Genomic DNA, 21,223 nt, shown 5'->3' on the forward strand with positions numbered 1-21,223 from the left:
TTTATAAATTAAAGGTTTGGGGCAAGCCCACATCAAGCTAACTCTATCCACACCATTTTTCCAACAGCATTTACTCATTTTGGGTCTCTGTGTCACATTTTGATAGTTTTCCCAATATTTCAAACTTTTTCATTATTACTATATTTCTTATGGTGATCTGTGGTGAGTGATCTTTTTTAAAAATTTTATTTGAGAGAGAGAGAGCTCGCGCACGCACACGCACACATGCACAAGGCGGGGGAGGGGCAAAGAGAGAGGGAAAAGCAGGCTCTCCACTGAGGAGGGAGAACTCCCCCCAACACTGGGCTCCTGCTTCAGGATTCTCTCTCTCCCTCTGCTCCTTCCCCCCACTCTCTCTCTTTCTAAAATAAATCTTTTTTTTAAAAGTGCAAGGTGAAACAGCAAGTGCTGACACAGAACTACAAGTTATCCAGAAGATCTAACGAAGATAATGAAGGCATCTGCACTGAACAACAGATTTTTCCATGTAGAGGCAACAGTCTTATACTGAAGAAGATGCCATCTAGGACTTTCATAGCTAGAGTGAAGTCAATGCCGGGCTCCAAAGCTTCAAAGGACAAGCAGACTCTCTTGTTAGGGGCTAATGTAGCCGGTGACTTGAAGTTGAAACCAGTGCTCATTTACCATTACAAAAATCCTCAGGTCCTTAATACTAAACCTACTCTGCCTGTGCTCTATAAATGGAACAACAAAACCTGGATGACAGTATATCTGTTTACAACAGGGTTACGGAATATTTTAAGCCTACTGTTGAGAGCTACTGCTCAGGAAAAAGATTCCTTCAAAAATATCACTGTTCATTGACAATATATCCGATCACCTGAGAGCTCTGATGGAGATGCATGATACTAATGCTGTTTTCATGCCTGCTAACACCACATCCATTCTGCAGCCCATAAGTCAAGAAGTCATTTGGGCTTTCAATCCTTATGATTTAAGAAATACATTTCAGAAGGCTATAGTTGCCATATGTAACAGCGATATTTCTGATGGATCTGAGCAAATTCAATTGAAAACTTTCTGGGAAGGATTCACCATTCTAGATGCCATTAAGAACGTTCATGATTCATGGGAAAAGGTCAAAATATCAACATTTACAGGAGTTTGGAAGAAGCTGACTCTAGCCCTCATGGATAGACTTTGGGGGTTCAAGATTTCAATGGAGGAAGTAACTGCAGATGTGGTAGAAAGAACAAGAGAACTAGAATTAGAAGTAGAGCCTAAAGATGTGACTGAGTTGCTGCAACCCCATATGAAACCTGAACGGAGCAGGAGTTGTTTCTTGTAGATGAGCAAAGAAAGTAATTTCTTGAGATGGAATCCACTCCGGGTGAAGACGCCGTGAAGACTGCTGAAATGACAGCAAAGGACTACTGTTCTATAAACTTAGTTGATAAAGCAGTGGCAGGGTTTGAGAGGATGGACTCCATTTTTGAAAAAAAGTTCTACTGTGGGTGAAATGCTAAAATGGCATTGCATGCTACAGAGAAATCATTCATGAAAGGAAGAGTCATCCGATGTGGCAAACTTCATTGTTTTTTATTTTAAGAAATTGCCACACACCCCAAACCTCAGCAACCACTACCCTGATTTATCAGCAGCTATGAATACTGAGGCAAGACCCTCCACCAGCAAAATACTACACCTTGCTAAAAGTTTAGATGATGGTTAGCATTTTTTAGCAATAAAATATATTTTAATTAAGGTATGTACACTTTTATAGACATAATGCTATTGCACACTTAACAAATTCTAGTATAGTATAAACATAACTCTTATATGCACTGGGAAACCAAATAAGTCATCTGACTCATTTTACTGATATTTGCTTTATTGCAGTAGTCTGGAACCAAACCCTCAATATCTCCAAGGTCTGTACAGGTTTTAAGCTAGAATCAATCTAGAATAATTTGAAAATCTAGCTTCTGGATTATCTAGCATTGTTATAGGTCATTATAAATTGGAGAGTCTTCTAATACTCAAATTACCTAAATTACTTCCTTTTCCTTTTCAAAAGGTGGGTGCTACATTTTACCTTTCTGGTTTTCAGGGGGCTTTAGTACCTCAAAGATGTTAAAGAATGGCTTGGGGCTTTGTAGTACCATCTGCCACTTCTTAGGTAATCTAGGTTGTCTGTCATCAGGTTTCCAAATCATCTGATATAAATAGCTTTTTTAAATACTCCTCAACCACCTTTATAAGAGGCACCTGCTATAATTAAGTGATTAACTGGTTATAAATTACAGAGAAACAAAGCTGAGCACTATCATGTATCAATGGACTTGAGGTAGTCCATAAATTTTGTTAATCTTCCTCCTTTGTTTACAGAACTGCAAAATGCTTTTGTTTTTGTTAGCTTTTATGTTTTCGATGAAGTAGCATCCCCACTATTTACTTTTCTGTATAACTGACATAATTCTTCATTCTCTTAAATAAATATTTAAGTGTTTGCTTTTTTCTGATCTACCTTTTAGGATTTTATGTCATTCAAATGTATTAAATCAACTGCAAGCATAAACCTGCTTTATATAGCCCTCTGTAATGAGGGCAGATAAGAGGAGAAGCTGGTGGTAATGGGTGACAAAAGAAAGAAATGTTACATGCACTACCTTTACAAAATGACAACCAAGTTGCACAAATAAAACAAGAAATTTTAACAATCCACCAATAACACAAAGGACTATACATAAGGCATATAATCAGAATTTGAAATGCAACTGATCAGTCAAGAATACTGCAAGTGTTCTAGCAAAGCAATAATATATCAATTTTACATATGTAAAATAATGTAATAATAACTTAAATAAGATTCTAAAACTTCCTAATACTTATACCTTACTAATTTAAAATATATGATTATGCCAGTTTATGAATTTATATCTTCAATAATAAAAATTAATATGTTTTATTTTACTCATACAGTAATACTTCAGTAATAGAGATCACATATGCAGTTAATAAACAGGAAGGAAGTACACTGTTGGTGGGAATGCAAGCTGGTGCAGCCACTCTGGAAAACAGTATGGAAGTTCCTCAGAAAGTTGAAAATAGAGCTACTGCACAACCCAGCTATTGCACTACTGGGTATTTACCCCAAGGATACAAATATAGTGATCTGAAGGGGTATGTGCACCCCAGTGTTTATAGCAGCAATGTCCACAATAGGCAAACTATGGAAAGAGCCAAGATGTCCATCAACAGATGAATGGATAAAGAAGATGTGGTATATATATATACAATGGAATATTATGCAGTCATCAAAAGGAATGAAATCTTGCCATTTGCAATGACATGGATGGAACTAGAGGGTATTAGGCTCAGCAAAATAAGTCAATCAGAGAAAGACATGTACCATATGATCTCATTGATAATGAGGAATTCTTAACCTCAGGAAACAAACTGAGGGTTGCTGGAGTGGTGGGGAGTGGGAGGGATGGGGTGGCTGGGTGATAAGACACTGGGGAGGGTATGTGCTATGGCAAGTGCTGTGAAGTGTGTAAGACTGTTGAATCACAGATCTGTACCTCTGAAACAAATAATACATTATATGTTAAAAAAAAAAAAAAGAAGATAGCAGGAAGGGAAAAATGAAAGGGGGGAATCGGAGGAGGGGATGAACCATGAGAGACTATGCACTCTGAGAAACAAACTGAGGGTTCTAGAGGGGAGAGGGGTAGGGGGATGGGTTAGCCTGGTGATGGGTATTAAAGAGGGCACATATTGAATAGAGCACTGGGTGTTATAGGCAAACAGTGAATCATGGAACACTACATCAAAAACTAATGATGTAATGTATGGTGATTAACATAACATAATAAAATAAAATTTAAAAAATAAAAAAATAAAATTGGGAAAAAAAATAAACAGGAAGGAAGGAAAAAAGTCCCTGACTAGTCAAAACTGACATTATAGTTAATGCAATAAATAAGTTGTAGTAAATTCGATAATGGAATGCTACACTGATTTTTCAAGGCATTGAAATAAACAAATTATAGCTAGATGCAGTAACACAAATGAAATATCCCAAATCATGCTGAGTGAAAGAAGTTACACACACAAAAAGATGCATTCTGCATGATTCCATTTAAATAGAGCTCAAAAACAGAAAATACTCATCAGTGCTGTTAAAAGTCATTACTGAGAGGAAGAAGACAGTGGCTGGGAACAGGGATGAGGGAGGCTTCTACAATGGTATTAATGCTTTATTTCTTCATCTTGTAACTACATGAATGAGTTCACTTTTTTTTTCAATTTAAATAGAATTTGTTTTTTTGAGCCATTTTAGGGTCACAGCAAAATTGAGGGAAAGGTACAGAGATATCCCATGCCCCTCGTCCCCACATCTGTAGTCTCCTCCACTATCAAAATGGCCCACCAGAATGGTACATTTGTTATAATCAATGAACCTACACGGACACATGATTATCACCCAAAGTCCATAGTTTACATTATGGTTCAGTCTTGGTGCTGTACAGCCCATGGGCTTGGACAAACATATAATGACATGTATCCACCATCATAGTATCATACGCAGTAGTTTCATTGCCCTAAAAATCTTCTGTGTGCCACCTATTCATCCTCCCTGCCACCAAACTGTGGTAACCACTGATCTTTTTACTGTCTCCATAGTTTTGCCTTTTCCGAGATATCACATAGTTGGAATCATATAATACACAGCCTGTTCAGATTGGCTTCTTTTCACTTAGTAATATGGCATTTAAAGTTCTTCCATGTCTTTTTACAGCTTGATAGCTCACTGCTTTTTAGTGCTGAATACTATTCCATCGTCTAGATACCAAAGTTTATTTATCCATTCATCTACTGAAGGACATCTTGGTTGCCTCTAACTTTTGGCAATTAGCAAGAAAGCTGCTATAAACATTCATGTGCAGGTGTTTGTGTAGACAAGTTTTCAACTCATCTGGGTAAATAACAAGGAGTATAACTGTTGGATTGTATAGTAAGAATATGTTTAATTTTATAAGTAATTGCCAAACTTTCTTCCAAAGTAGCTGTACCATTTTGCATTACCACCAGCAATGAATGAGAGTTCCTGTTGCTCCACATTTTTGCTAGTATCTGGTGGTGTTAGTGTTTTGGATTTTAGCCATTCTCCTCAATTTAATTTGCAATTCCCTAATAATATATGATATGAAACATCCTTTCATATGCACACTTGCCATTTGTATATCTTCTTCCGTGAGGTGTCTACTCAGGTCTTTTCTCCATTTTTTAACTGTGTTGTTCATTTTCTTATTGTTGGATTTTAAGAGTTCTTTGTATACATATTTTGAAAAATAGTCTTTTATCTGGTCATGTCTTTCGAAAATATTTTCTCCCGATCAGTGACTTGTTTTCCTACATTCTCTTGACAAAGGCTTTCAAAGAACGTAAGTTTTTAATTTTAATAAAACCCAGTTGATCAATTCTTTCATGGATCGTGCATCTAAGGGGTACGTGCACCCCGATGTTTATAGCAGCAATGTCCACAATAGCCAAACTATGGAAAGAACCAAGATGTCCATCGACAGACGAATGGATAAAGAAGATGTGGTATACACACACACACACACACACACACTGGAATATTATGCAGCCATCAAAAGGAATAAAATCTGCCATTTGCAATGACGTGGATGGAACTAGAGGGTATTAGGCTAATAAGCGAAGTAAGTCAATCAGAGAAAGACATGTATCATATGATCTCACTGATATGAGGAATTCTTAACCTCAGGAAACCAACTGAGGGTTGCTGGAGTGGTGGGGGGTGGGAGGGATGGGGTGGCTTGGTGATAAACATTGGGGAGGGTATGTGCTATAGTGAGTGCTGTGAACTGTGTAAGACTGTTGAATCACAGACCTGTACCTCTGAAACAAATAATACATTATATGTTAAAAAAAAAAAAAGATAGCAGGAAGGGAAAAATGAAGGGGGGAAGTTGGAGGGGGAGATGAACCATGAGAGACTATGCACTCTGAGAAACAAACTGAGGGTTCTGGGGTGGGGGGAAGGGTTAGCCTGGTGATGGGTATTAATGAGAGCACGTACTGAATGGAGCACTGGGTGTTATACGCAAACAGTGAATCATCGAACACTGACTGCATCAAAAACTAATGATGTAATGTATGGTGATTAACATAACATGAAAACAAAATAAAGTCACTGCCACCCAAGGTCATCCAGATTTTCTCCAATGTTAACTTCTAGGAGTTTTATAATTTTACATTCAGGTCTATGATCTATTTCGAGTTAATTTTTGTGAATGGTGCAAGGTCTGTATCTAGATTCATTTCTTTGCAGGTAAATGTCCAGTTGTTCTAACACCATTTGTGGAAAAGACTCTGCTCTATTATATTGTCCTTGCCCCTTTGTCAAATAACAGTTGAATACATTTACGTGGGTCTATTTCTGGGCTCTCTACTCTGTTCCATTGATCTATACGTCTGGTTTTTTTTTTTTTTTTTGGCCAACAGCACACTGTCTTTATAATAAATCTTAAAGTCAAGTAGTATCAGTCCTCCAACTTTTTTCTTCTCTTTTACTATCATGTTGCCTATTTTGGGGTTTTTGCCTCTCCATTAGACTTTAATATCAGTTTCTCAATATCCATAAAATAATTTGCTGAGATTGTGATGAGGAATGCCTTGAATCTAAAGCTCAAGTTGGGGGCACCTGGCTGGCTCAGCTGGTAGAGCATGTGACTCCTAATCTCAGGGTCATGAGTTCAAGCCCCACATGGGGAGTAGAGTTTACTTACTAACTAAACAAACAAATAAATAAAGCTCAAGTTGGGAAGAACTGACATCATGACAATATTGAGTCTGTTAACAATAGGAAACCTATTAACTTTTGTACATTAACCTTGTATCTTGAAACTTTGCTATGGGACACCTGGGTGGTTCAATCGTTAAGCATCTCTGCCTTCAGCTCAGGTTATGATCCTGGGGTCCTGGAATCAAGCCCTTGCATCAGCCTCCCTACTCAGCAGGGAGCCTGCTTCTCCCTCTCCGTGTACCCCTCCACCCTGCTTGTGTTCTCTCTCTCATAAATAAAAATCTTAAAAAAAAAAAAAAAAGAAAGAAACCTTGCTATAGTTGGTAATGAAATTCCAGAAGAGTTTTTGTTTTATTCTTCTGGATTTTATACATAGACAATCATGTCATCTGCAAACAAAGATGGTTTTATTTCTCCCTTCCCAATCAGTACATCTTTTATTTCCTTTTCTTGTCTTAACTGAACTAAGTAGTACTTCCACTATGATGCTGAAAAGGAATGGTGAGAGGGAACATTTTTGCTTGTTCCTTAGTGGGAAAGCTTCCAATTTCTCACCATTAAGTATGATAGCTGTAGGAGTTTTGTAGATATTTTTTATCAAGTTAAGGAGGTTACTCTCTATTCCTAGTTTACTGAGAGTTTTTCTCATGAATGGGTGCTGAATTTTGTCAAATGCTTTTTTTGCATCCACTGATATGATCATGTTATTTTCTTTAGTTTGTTGATGTGACAGAATATGTTAACTGGTTTTATTTATTTTTTAAAGATCTTATTTATTTGAGACAGAGAGCGAGAGAGAGCACAAGCATGAGTAGGGGGAGGGGCAGAGAAAGAGGGAGAAGCAGGCTCCCCGCTGAGCAGAGAGCCCAATGCAGGGCTTGATCCCAGGACCCTGAGATCATGAACTGAGCCAAAGGCAGATGCTTAACCAACTGAGCTGCCCAGGCGCCCCATATTAACTGGTTTTAAACAATTTTTTAATTGAAGTATAGCTGACACACAATATTACATTAGTTTCAGGTATATAATGTAGTGATTCAATAAGTTTATACATTATGCTATGTTCACCACAAGTGTGACTACCATCTGTCACCATGCAATGCTATTATAATACCATTGGCTATATTCCCTGTGCTGTACGTTTTGTCCCTGTGACTTATTCATATATTAACTGATTTTTAAATGCTGAACTAGCTTTGCATAATGGGATAAATCTCACTTGGTCATGATGTAGAATTCCTTTTATAAGTTGTTGGATTCAATCTGATAATATTTTGTTGAGGACTTCTGCATCTATGTTCATGAGAGATATTAGTCTGTAGTTTACTTTTCCTGTAATGTCTCCGGTTTTGGTATTAGGGTAATGCTGGCCTCATAGAATGAGTTTGGAAGTATTCCCTCTGCTCTTATGTGAAAGAGACTAGAGAACTGGTATAACTTTTTCCTTAAATGTTTGGTAGAATTCATCACTAAACCCATCTGGGCCTGGTGCTCTGTTTTGGAAGGTTATTAATCATTGATTGAATTTCTTTAATAAATACAGACCTATTCAGATTGTCTATTTCTTCTTGTGTGAGTTTTAGCAGATTTTGTCTTCCAAGAAACTGGTTCATTTCATCTAGGTTATCAAATCTGTGGGCACAGGATTAATAATCCTTTACTCTCGCTTTCTTCCTTGACCCACATTTATTTAGAAGTGTGCTGTTTAATCTTCAAGTATTTAGGGATCTTCCAGCTTAGCTTTCAGTTATTGATTTCTTATTTAATTCCACTGTGGTCTGAGGGCAGATACTGTATCAGATTTCTATTCTTCCAAGTTTTTTAAGATGTGTTTAGAACATGGCTGTATTGGTGAATGTTCCATTTGAGCTTGAGAAGAATGTATATTCTGCTGTTGTTAAATGAAGCAGTCTATAGATGTTAATTATATCCAGGTAATCCATGGTGTTGTGTTCAACTATGTCCTTAGTGATTTTCTGTTTGCTGGATCTGTCCATTTCTGACAGACGAGTGTTGAATTCTCCAACTCTAACAATGGACTTATTCACTTCTCCTCGATGTTCTATCAGTTTTTGCCTCACATATTTGGACCCTCTGTTGCCAGACACATGTACACCATGGATTCTTTTGTCTTCTTGGAGAACTGACCCCTTTGTCGTTATATAATGCCTCTCTTTATCCCTGATAACTTTCTTTGTTCTGAAGTATGCTCTGTATTAATATAACCAACCACCCACTTTTTTGATTAGTGTTAACATGGTCTATCTTTCTCTGTTTAGTTTTAATCTACATGTGTCTTCATACTTAAAGTGGGTTTTGTAAACAACATATAGTTGGGTCTTGTTTTATTGATCCATCCTGATAAATCTCTTTCAATTAGTATTGTTAAGCTATTATGTTTAAAGTGATTACTGATATAGCTGGATTAGTATTTACCATATTTGTTACTGTTTTCTATTTTTGCACTTGTTCTTTGTTCCTACTTTTGTGTTTCACTCTTTTTCTGCCTTTTGTGATACTGAATATTTGCATGATTCCATTTTATTTCCTTTCTTAGCATATCAGTTATGCTTTTTAACTTTTTAGTGGTTGCCTTAGAGTTTCCTATATACATTTATAATTATGCCAAGTCCACTTTCAAATAACACTATACCATTTCATGGGTAGTAAGAGTATAATGACAAAATAATCCCAATTCCTCCCTCCCCTTGTATCACTGCTGTCATCCATTTCTCTTATACATAAACATACATAAGCATATACATAAAGCATACATAATTGAATACATTATTATCATTTTGAACAAATTGTTATCTATGAGAGCAATTAAGAATAAACAAAAGTTTTCATTTTACCTTCATTTACACTTTCTCTGATGCTCTGCCTTTCTTTATGTAGACCTGATTTCCTGACCTAGATCATTTTCTTTATCTCTGAAGAAGTTATTTTAACACTTGCTTACAAGGCAGGTCTACTAGCCACTAATGTCCTTAATTTTTGTTTGTCTGAGAAAGTCTTTCTCCTTCACTTTTGAAGGATAATTTCACAGGATATAAAATTCTAGGTTGGTGGGTGTTTTTCTCTCAATAGTTTAAATATTTCACTCCATTTTCTTCTTGCTTGCGTGTTTTACAAAGAGAAGTCAGATGTAATTCTTATTTTTGTTAACTCTAGGTTCTGGCTTCTTTCAGGATTATCTTTAATTTTGTGCAGTTTGAATACGATATGCCTAGGTGTAATTAATTTTGGTATTTATCCTGCTTGGTGTTTTCTAAGCTTTCTGGATCCATGGTTTAGTGTCTGACATTAATTTTAGGAAATTCTCAGTCAATACTGCATCAAATATTGCTTCTGTCCCTTTCTTTTTTCTCCTAAACATATTCCCATTCCATGTATGTTTACCTTTTGTAGTTGTCCCACAATTCTTGGATATTGTTTAATTTTTTTTTTTTTTAGAATTTTTTTTCTCTTTGCCTCTCTGTTTTGGAAGTTTCTATTGACATATCCCCAAGCTCAGAGATTCTTTCCTCAGCTGTGTCTACTCTACTAATAAGTGCATCAAAGGCATTCTTCATTTCTGTTTATTGCTTTTGATCTCTAGCCTTTCTTTTTGATTCTTTCTTAGACTTTCCATCTCTCTGCTTACATTACCCACCTGTTCTTTTATATTGTCTACATTATCATTACATCCTTAGCATATTAATCACAATTTTAAAAAAATTCCCCATCTGATAATTCTAATATCCCTGACATATCTGAATCTGGTTCCAATACTTACTCTACCTCTTCAAACTGTGTTTTTTGCCTTTTAGTCTTCCATGAAATTTTTCTTGACAGCCAGACATGATGTACTAGGTGAAAGGAACTGCAGTAAATAAGACTAGTAATGTGGTGGTAAGGTGTAAGGGGAGAGGAAGTGCTCTAGAGTCATGATTAAGGTCACAGGTTTTTTTGTTTTGTTTTGTTTTTTAAATTTTTATTATTTAAGTATAGTTGACTGGGTCACAGTCTTTAATAAAGCTTTGCCCCGTGGCTACAAACCTCACAAGTGCTTCTCATTTCCACCCCTTTGGTGGAACAGGATGGCTATAGCAGCTGGAGTTGCATATTTCCTTTCCCCCAATCTGGTTAGGCTCTGATAAAACCCCAACAGTTCAGGCACTGGTACATAGTTTCTTTTGAGGACAGGTCTTGTTAAGAAGAATAGAATACTTGAAGAACAGAATGCTCTGGTGTATTTCAAAATGGTTCCTTTTCCTTCCCCACTGCTGGAAGCACAAGAAGATTATTCTTCAGTCTTCACTGGAAGAAGCTGGTAGAGCTCTAGGACAGACAACTTACAAAAGTGTTAGCCCCACCCAGATTGGGTCCCCCTTGAGTTTTAACTCCCTAACTTGTCCACACTGAGCCTCCAGCAATTCATCAACTACAGTTCAGGTTTTCCAATACTGATTCCTGCAGAAGTTTCTGTTCCATTAAGTTGTGGTTCTCTCTATTTTTCAGTCTGTCTCTCTCCAATTTGGGGGTGAGCAGTTTGCCCTGTGATCTCACTTCTCTGATAGATCAAAGAAAGGCTGTTGATTTTTTCAGTTTTCTCATTTTTTTTATTTGTCAGGACAGAGTGACAACTTCCAAGCTCTTTGCATACCAGAATGGAAACTAAAAGTCTGTATTTACCTCTGAATAATTAATTGAGCTATACAGATTTATAATTTTTGCATTTATAAATTGTGCATGCTTATATATACATGTTACACTTAATTTAGATTTTGTAAAAGTCCATGTCCCATGTCCTTGTTCTATAGGATGAGAATTTCAAGCTCTTGATCAAAAACCACTTACCACTGTCACTTTAACCATAATTCTAAAAAAAACTTTGCTACACAGTCATCAACAGACTTTAAAAAGGCAAATTAGAAAAAGAATCAGAAGCATATTCCATCTAGGCAGTTACAGTTGGAATCACTGCCAGGCCTCTTTAGAGTGGCAGGTTGGAAATACTCCCTGGAGCAAAGTTAAAGAGCTCTGATGCCAAAGAAAAAGAACTAGGCCATTTCTCTACTTTATAGATTAAAAAGGTAATGGTATTCCCATATCCCCCCTCCATTCTGATGCAAATCTTTCAGTCAGAAGTCTTAAAGTAGCTCTCAGTGTGGTTCCAGGTTAGTTTCAAAAAGCTGAGGTACTGCTTGAGGGTAGAACTAGTTACTTAACCTCTTTTGTATCACTCACAGATTTAGCAAAATGAAAGGCCTGCTAACAAGAGAGTTTATATGATATTTCATAAAGTAAGCAAATGTGGTAAAAATCAAGCACTTTGTGTGTGCATCTGTGCTTTTTGGAGGGGAAACAAATGGAGGTGTGGGTAAAAGAACTGTTAAATGCTTATTTCCATAATCATTGGGCAACTAAATAGGAATATGTTTGCTAGGGTCACTGGACTGAAAAGAATCAGGCTAAGAGGTTAAATAAGCAATCCATGCTAAAGTCGGTAATCAAGACTGTACTTTAATCAGCTCTGTGAAAGAGGTAACAGACTGACTATTCCCTAGGAATGGAAATTCCCCCCAATCTCACTCAATAATTCACTTTAATATTGATTTAATAATTCTCGCTGTTGAACTGCTTCCTTAGATCACAGTTTAAGACAAATTCCTCTTGAAACAGACAAAAGGTAGAAATGAGCACAGTTCTTGTTCTTGTATCATAAAACAGAAAGTGTTTCCTGAGCTCTGTGTGAAAGCAAAACAAACAACAAACAACAAGGATGCTCTACTATTTGTACAGGCTGCACCTGATTTCCTGATTTCCAAGAAAACCCAAGGGGTATTCCACAGCAACTGTAGTTTCAACTAAATATCTATAACTTAAGGGACCACTGGAATGATGAACCAGAGCTAACATTTCTAAACATTCCCTCCAAACAGGCAGATTTGGGAAAGTATAGTTCCAAGATCCCTTAATCTAAAAACATCATGTTTCAGTGTCTTGGTTCCTTGACTTATAAATGAAAAGAAAATTTGCTTGAAGATCCCTAGATATACCAGATGCCAAGGGAATTCATGTTTTAATGAGAGTACAGAGTAAGCTTGTTAAATTTAATGTTAACAGTTAAATATGCTTACAACTCCATTCTTTAGTAAATCTCTTCTTGACAGTATATGAGTAACACATGGACATAATTGTGGACAGAAAACAATAATGAAAAAGAAGAAAGATTGTGTAAAATCTAATATAAAAGAAAAGAATTTGTCATTGGATTAGAAAAGTGTACAAAAACTTGTGGACTTTCCTCCCATGTTATAGTACTTATCACACCATATTGTCAAGTGTCTTTTTACAGTTTTTTCTCCTATGAGCTTCTCGAGAGCAGGGATATATTTTTTTATATTCTCAGCACCTAATAGAGCACTCAGAGCATAGATGATGTACAACAAATGACACTATGCTAAGTATCCCCTTTAAACTTAATAATTGTATGACGTAGGTTATACATTACTACTCAAATTTTATAGAAAAAAACCTGGGGAACATTACAGTTGAAGAATGTGCCCAAAGTCACACAATAGTCTAACTCCAGAGTATATTGCCCTTAATTACTATACTATACTATCTGAATAAACGAATGCCTGCTTTGTCAAGTTTCTGTCTGTTTTAATAACGAACTTTATCTAACTGCTCACCCAGATATCATCTGCATCTATGCCTTATGAATTAGGATGACTATATGAGCTCAAGAATCACCAGAAAAACATAAGATTTGGGGACCAGCCAGATAATTTTAGGGGCTAAGAGTCATTTCTGGACTTCACACTTTGGAAGTGTGGTTACCATTAACATTAGTTATTTCTAAATACAAGTATACTTAATTTTTTAAATGTAAATGATTGTACTATAATTATAGGAGACAAAGTAGGTAATTTATAATATATCAAGAGTAAAAACATGATAACTCTTTTTTTTTTAAGATTTTATTCATTTGACAGAGAGAGAGATAGCAAGAGCAGGAACACAAACAGGGGCAGTGGGAGAGGGAGAAGGCTTCCCATGGAGCAGGGAGCCCTATGCGGGGCTCGATCCTAGGATCCTGGGATCATGACCCGAGACGAAGGTAGACGCCCAACGACTGAGCCACCCAGGCGCCCCAAAACATGATAACTCTTTAATAAAAAACTTAGAAAGGGCTATGAGGTTAAACTAGCCAGCCTAGGGGCATCTGGGTGGCTCAGTCGATTAAGCATCTGCCTTCAGCTCAGGTCATGATCTCAGGGTCCTGGGACTGAGCCCCACATTCGGCTCCCTGCTCAGGTTCCCTGCTCGTTGGGAAGACCACTTCTCCTCTGCTCCTCCCCCTGCTCAGGCTGTCTCTCTCTATCAAATAAATAAAATCTTTTAAAAAAATTAAACTAGCTAGCTTATTTTAAAGATAAGAGATGAGTAAGTGGTTTATATTAATTTAATAAACTACTCAATGAAAAGGGATTTATATTACTAGATTATGCCAGGGTCTCATCTATATGACCCCAAATCAATAAAATTATAAAATAGTTTATAAAACAAATTAATGAAATTATTTAATCTTCCATTCTCCTTAAAACAACCATTAATTAATCTTTTGGGATATCACACAGTATTATGTAAACAGAAATCTTTCCATTCAGAAGAAAGTAGGACTTCGGTAACATACAATAAGGTAATATTTATTTTTCTTCAGATCAGAGTTAATAAAGGATATAAAGCCAGTCTTATCTATTTCATCTTACATTTTTAATTTCCAAACACACACATGTATACACATTACATATAAAATTAATTATGGAACTGTGACATTAATGGAAATCCAGTTAGGCTGATTTAGCAATACTGTAAGTCTTCAAAACATGAACAAAGTGTAATATAGCTGTAGAAAATCAATATATTTTTCTCCATTTTAGTGAAGATGTTTAAAGTGCCAAAAGGAAACTGACATTTATCTGCTTGTTGATAATGACAATCTCTAATTTTCAGCTGTTCAGAATATAATGGAATCAAATGTATGATAAAAGTTGTCTTTAATTTTTAAAAGTTTGCTTACAGTAATGGAAATAAAACTTTTTGGTCAGATTTTTACATACCTTAAAAGTAGAAAGTCCATAAAGTCTTGTGGTATGAACAGTCTCTTGAGAAATGTTTGTAATGTTAGTTATAAAGTCCTCAAGGTATTTGCAAGCTTGTTCCAAGTGTGTTGTGTTTATGATGATCTGCACTAGCTAGAAAATACAAAATATATCTGTTAAAATGCAGGTTACATGTACACAAAATCATTTGGTTTTTGAAAATGAATTATTACTTTCAGCAACTATACCATTTCTGCATAATTATAGCTTTATAGGATACAAGGGATTATCTGATTTCAAAAGCCTGCTGCAAATATTATGAATGCTATCCTTTAAAAGAAAAATCAAGAGTCTAACTGCCAATTAACTTAGAATAACTCTTAAAAGTACTTTTCCAAATTTTATACATTTACCAAGTAAAAAAATGAGCATTTTCACTTTTCATATAAAATCTGGCAATCCTAAATCTACATATATGCTCTAACATCTTCAACTACCGAGTATTCTCCATGTAAACCCTTGCCCCTCACATGGCTTGAATTTACACTGACAAAACAAACCCACTTCTACTAATAAATTTAAAACAGATGGGGCACCTGGGTGGCTCAGCTGGTTAAGAATCTGACTCTTGATTTCGGCTCAGGTCATGATCTCAGGGTTGTGAGATCAAGCCCCCGAGTGGAGCTCTATGTTCAGCAGGGAGTCTGCTGGAAATTCTCTCTCTCCCTCTTCCTCTACCTCTGCTCCTCCCCCCCCAGGCCTGCACCCTCTCTCTCTCTAAAATAAATAAATAAATCTTTAAAAATAAAATAAATTACGGGGCGCCTGGGTGGCTCAGTTGGTTAAGCGACTGCCTTCAGCTCAGGTCATGATCCTGGAGTCCTGGGATGGAGTCCCACATCGAGCTCCCTGCTCCGTGGGGAGTTGCTTCTCCCTCTGACCCTACCCCCTCTCGTGCACTCTCTCTCACTCTCTCTCTCTCAAATAAATAAAATCTTTTAAAAAATAAAAATAAATTTAAAAAATAAAATAGAAAGCTAGTTTTACAGGATGATGTTTAGCAATAACAATTCATACAGTTTTTTTCATATAATGAAAGATTTAGCTATTAAGTATTTGTTTAACCTACCTCTGTCAAACCTATATGAGGTTTTCTAATAAGGTTCAGTAAACAGCTACTCAAAGTTCTGGTCAGCAGCAGATTTGTAGATTTTCTAAGCATATCATCTATTTCTGTTGAGCTAAAAATAAAGGTTGATTATTATTTCGCTTTCCACAAAGGTACAGTTAGCTTCCTAAATGACTTAACACAGTTTACTAAAATAATTTGCCCCACCTCATTCTTTTATATCTTTAAATAAATTACCCAGATTTATTAAATCCCCAAATTCAATTCTGTCACAAAAGCAACATTTTCAACAAAGTAGAACGTTCACTTATGGCATAATTTAAATGTATTCCATTAACCATTAGAGTAAAACCATGGGATACTTAGTATAAGGAAATAAAATTCTTCTTAAATTATGACTCCACTATGGGACACTTCCAAAGACACTTCAAATACAACTATAGCTAAAATTATTTTTAAATCCAAATTAATGTGAGCTCTTTCTAGATATGATTAATTACTAGATTTAACTTTAATATAACTAAACTATCCATGTCTACTGAGATTTTTTAAAAAGATTCAAAGAAATAAACATAATTACCTTACATTAGTTTTAATTTGGTGCAAAGAAAACTCTATTTCTTAACATCCTAAAGATTGCTAGGTTAGCACTAACAAGCTTTTTATTTTCTCCTAACCACTAGGCCTTCAATTTAAGTAAACAATGACTTCTTCATATATATATTAATATAAATAGCTTCATTACAAACGATTAAGCTGTCCTTAGACTAAGTTTTCTCAGTCTTAGCACTATTAACATTTCAGGCAAGATAATTCTTTGTTGTGAGGCTCTCCTGTGCTTTGAAGGATGTTTAGCAGCGTTCCTGGCCTCTACCCACTAGATGCAAGTAGCACACTTCCCCCTAAGTTGTGACAGCCCAAAGACATTGCCAAATGTACCTAGGGGCTCGGGGTGGAATTACTTCAGCTGCTACATAGACTAAAATTTTAGCATCCTTTCTCCTTTATTAAAAACATTACTCTTAATAATCTTATGAAGCACAGATATTTACTAGTTTATATTTATTTTTTAATTGCAAACAGAGCAAGATTTGACAAAACACAGGTACTTCTCACTACTACTCCAATGCTGTCCATTTTAATGCAGGCACTTTTTTCAATATCTGCTAACCCTAACTCTGACATACCTAAAAGAATATTTCTCTGACTCTTTACAACTAAAATCAAGACTTACCAGACATACCAGTAGGGTTTTAGGGTTACTTGACATCAAATTCTGAGACAGAAAACTCTAATCTATCAACAGTGTCCTGGAACAATCAGTGTACTCACCCTGTTAAAAAAGAGGTGGTTGCCTACTCCTATGGTTTCTTTTCTGACACACTCAATTATGCTTAAAGACACCGTGAATAGCATACTTCACAGATGAAAACTTATCCAGTACAGATAATGCCTTCTGTTTAATTTCCCTGAATTTCCTTGAATGCTGAGTCAATGCATACTTTTTTCTTGCATAAGTAAAAGCAGATAAAGAAAACTATCAGCACCTACGTCCTATTTGTGCTAATAAGATTTACCTGACAATGATCAGTATTTCCCCCATCAGGTTTTTATCCCAACTGAGCAATTTTTTTCCTTAACTCCTTGTACTTTGAGCCTATATATAACCTGTACTCTTCCTACATTTTAAAAAACATTTGGTAATTAAATCTTAATTATAATAAACCTCTTAAAATATTTTATAGCTTAGTCTCTTATGCAAACTGAAAATTTCTTATAGATCATATTAGATCCAGATGCTTCCTCTGTGACCAAATAGTTGAGACTTTGAAGTCTGTTCATGAAGTCATTTCATTCTCCAGCCCTACTTTTATTCATATATAAAAAGAAACCCAAACATTTGTACTAAAAAGCTCTGAAGCATCTTCTGGTTCTAAAAATCAAACTCCAAATATATTTAAACATAATAAAAGAGCTTTAAATCCAGAAAGTGATTTTTTTTTCCATAACTTTTTAAGGACAAGTAAAAAAACAAAGGAACTCTAATAGCTCAATTTCAGCTCACAGATACAAATTTTTAAAATAAAAATGTAAGTCAGAAACCTAATGATCTAGAATAAATTTAGATTTACATATTTTTAAATTAACTATGCTGTGTGCTGTCTCTGTAGTCTGAACTGTCAATTCTCTTATTAACAAAATGAAAATAACCAATGTATTTAGTAAAGCATAATTTTAAAAAACATAAACATAAAAAGCCTTGTTGAATGAATAACTTATGATCATAGACAGTTCATTAGAACGACTAGATATTGAACTAACAAAATGACAAATATTTTTGTCAAAGACAGAGAAAAAAACTGACAGTCTTTTCTGCTGTAGCACTAGTCCACAACACTGACTTCCTAGAAGGCTGAGTTCACATACAAAGTCAGAACTGAGGTGCCAATTCTAGTTCTAGTAAGACACTAGGGAGGCTTTAGGGAAATTATACATAATATTATGACTAATGACTTTTATCTTCGGTGTTATAAATGCAATAAAAATATCAGATAACAATTGGATACCCAATGTCTTTCCTCTGTAAATAAAAGTTAATTCCAAACTGCTAGGTTTCTATACTTTCTACAGTTTAACAATATCTTAATTAGGTATCAGTCCTATTTTTCAATAATCAACATTTAGATTAGGTAATAAAAAGTACGTGTTAGGACATGCAAATTGTATACACTACCAATTTTAAAAATGTTAAAGTAATCTACATTTAAAGTAAAAGATGAGGGAAACCAATATTATAGTCAATACTGCAGCTTCAAGAATAATTCTCAAATATAACATTTGAGCCAAGTTGTAGGATGACTGTTAAAAGGATACTTCTTGTTTCTCCCTTTCACATGCATATGTTTAGAACAGATGAATGCATGCATCATTGTTTTCAAAGATGACTATAACCAGAATCTATTTAAGAGTATATAAACAAATTCAAGTCCACCCCAAGGTAGGGCAAATTGTTAACTTCCCTTAACTTCATCTTCTAATTATTCACAAGTACAGGGTAATATCAGGCTCTTAAATACTTCTTGTTTATGTTCCTTCCTCTTCATCACCACTGATCCTATTTCAGTCTTTCTTCATCTCCCTTCTTGAACCACTGTCTTCACCAGTTCAACATGACTATTTTTTTCTATCCCCCTCCAATCTATCACCTACATGGAGGTCAGAGTAAACTTTCTAGAATGTAACTCTAATAATGTCATCCCTTACTTAAAAACTCTTCAACAATTCCCTGATGCTTACAAAATAAAATATAAACACTCTAAGCTCCAGTCTCACATCTAATATTGTAGTATCCCATCCTCTCTGAAGTAACTACGTGCTACCATAGGCCCGGCACTACTATACTGAGTGCTTTATACACCTGCATTACCTCATTTAATTCTTACAACCATCGTATGAATTTGGACCCTGATTCAAATATACCAACTAGAGCAGCCCAAGTGTCCGTGATAAATGGATAAAGAAGTGCTATATATATATATATACACACACACATATACATATATGTATATTATTCAGCCATAAAAAAGAATGAAATCTTGCCATTTGCAACAACATGGATGGAGCTAAAGAGTTTAATGCTAAGTGAAATAAATCAGTCAAAGACAGACAAATACCATATGATTTCACTCATATGTGGGATTTAAGAAACAAAACAAACAAGCAAAGGAAAAAAAAGAGAACAAACTGATGGTTATCAGGGGGGATGGGTGAGACAGGTGAAGGGGATTAAAGAGTACACTTATAATGAGCACTGAGTAATGCAGAGAACTGCTGAATCACTACACTGAAAGCCTGAAACTAATATAACACTGCATATTAACTATACTGGAATTAAAATTAAAAACTTAATAAAAAAAATTCTAAAAAGAGTAACAGAAGCAAACTCTTATTAGCAAACAAACATACCAATGGTAAAAAGACATCTTGGGGACAATCAAGAAAATAGTGATATGGACTAGGGAATTGATATTATGGAATAGTATTAATTTTGTTAAGTGTGATGGTTAAATAATGAAATTACTTTATTTTTTGAGAAGCACATACTGTTTCTAGAGGTAATATGTCATTATTTCTGGAATCTGCTTTTTAATATACTTAGCAAAAGGGTGCCTAGATGGCTCAGTTGGTTACGTGCAACTCCTGATTTCGGCTCAGGTCGTGATCTTAGGGTCATGAGATGGGCCCCATGTGGGGCTCCACGCTGAATACAGAGTCTGCTTGAGATTCCCCCCGCCACCCGTTGGGTGCGTGCATGCTCTCTCTTTTTCTCTCTCAAATAAATAAATAAAATCTTTTTAAAAATAAAATACTTAAGCAAAAATAATTAAGAAAATATGGCAAAATGTTTGTTATTGAACACAGGAGTTTCCAATCTATCTTTTTATGTAAGTTTGAAGATGTACATTATAGAAAGTAAAAAAAATATATAACATCAAATTTACAGCAACTTAACCTCAATGTTGCTAAAATATGTAAGGCTTTCCAATGAGATAATAATCCATTAAAGAACCAAGGCCTGAAAATCAAGTGTTAATGTTTCATAAAAATAGCTATGATAAAGATATATTTCTTATCAGTAAACTTACCTCCGGTGAAGTGACTCTGAAAATTTAAGGCTAGCATAAATAAATTCTTTAACTTGAATGTAAATATGAGGCACTGACTGAGACATGGGAAATTTCTTTGGGAAAGATTGCTGTAGAAAGAAAAACAAAGTTAATATTGCTTTTGAAATTTTAGAAAAAGATATACTAATCACCTAAAAATATAAAAATTAAATTGCATATACATTTGAATAGGAAATAACAGCATCTCAAAGTCTACTATTATATTTCTCTGTTATGCTTAGGATTTTAAAGAAAACCAAAATATTTCTCTTTTTTCTCAGATTTTATTTATTTATTTGAGAGAGAGAGAGAATGAGTGGGAGGGAAGGGCAGAGGGAGAGAAAGAGAGAGAAGCAGACTCGCTGAGCAGGGAGCCTGACGTGGGACTTGATCCCAGGACCTGGATCATGCCCTGAGCTGAACGCAGACACTTAACCGACTGAGCCACACAGGCGCCCCAAACCAAAATATTTCTGAAGAAAATAAAGTGACAATTGACCTGTCTCTTAAATCATATAATCAAACTTCTACGAAG

The 21,223-nt window shown here is 35.4% G+C and overlaps 1 protein-coding gene across 4 annotated transcripts in view; it reads right to left on the bottom strand.

Annotated features, from left to right (window-relative positions):
* Nucleotides 1-21,223, bottom strand: part of EXOC6 (exocyst complex component 6) — a 245,058-nt gene that overhangs the window by 99,116 nt on the left and 124,719 nt on the right. For all 4 annotated transcript variants that reach the window (XM_025881148.2, XM_025881146.2, XM_025881150.2 and 1 more), the window contains 3 exons: nt 20,668-20,777; nt 16,022-16,133; nt 14,911-15,045 (listed from right to left, as the gene is read on the bottom strand). In XM_025881148.2, the coding sequence (XP_025736933.1) occupies nt 14,911-15,045; nt 16,022-16,133; nt 20,668-20,777 (357 nt within the window). The remainder of the gene's footprint in view (nt 1-14,910; nt 15,046-16,021; nt 16,134-20,667; nt 20,778-21,223) is intronic.

The sequence above is a fragment of the Callorhinus ursinus genome, unplaced genomic scaffold (assembly GCF_003265705.2).
Source record: "Callorhinus ursinus isolate GAN/ISIS: 27379988/994484 unplaced genomic scaffold, GSC_fseal_2.0 scaffold20, whole genome shotgun sequence".
NCBI classification, from domain to species: domain Eukaryota; kingdom Metazoa; phylum Chordata; class Mammalia; order Carnivora; family Otariidae; genus Callorhinus; species Callorhinus ursinus.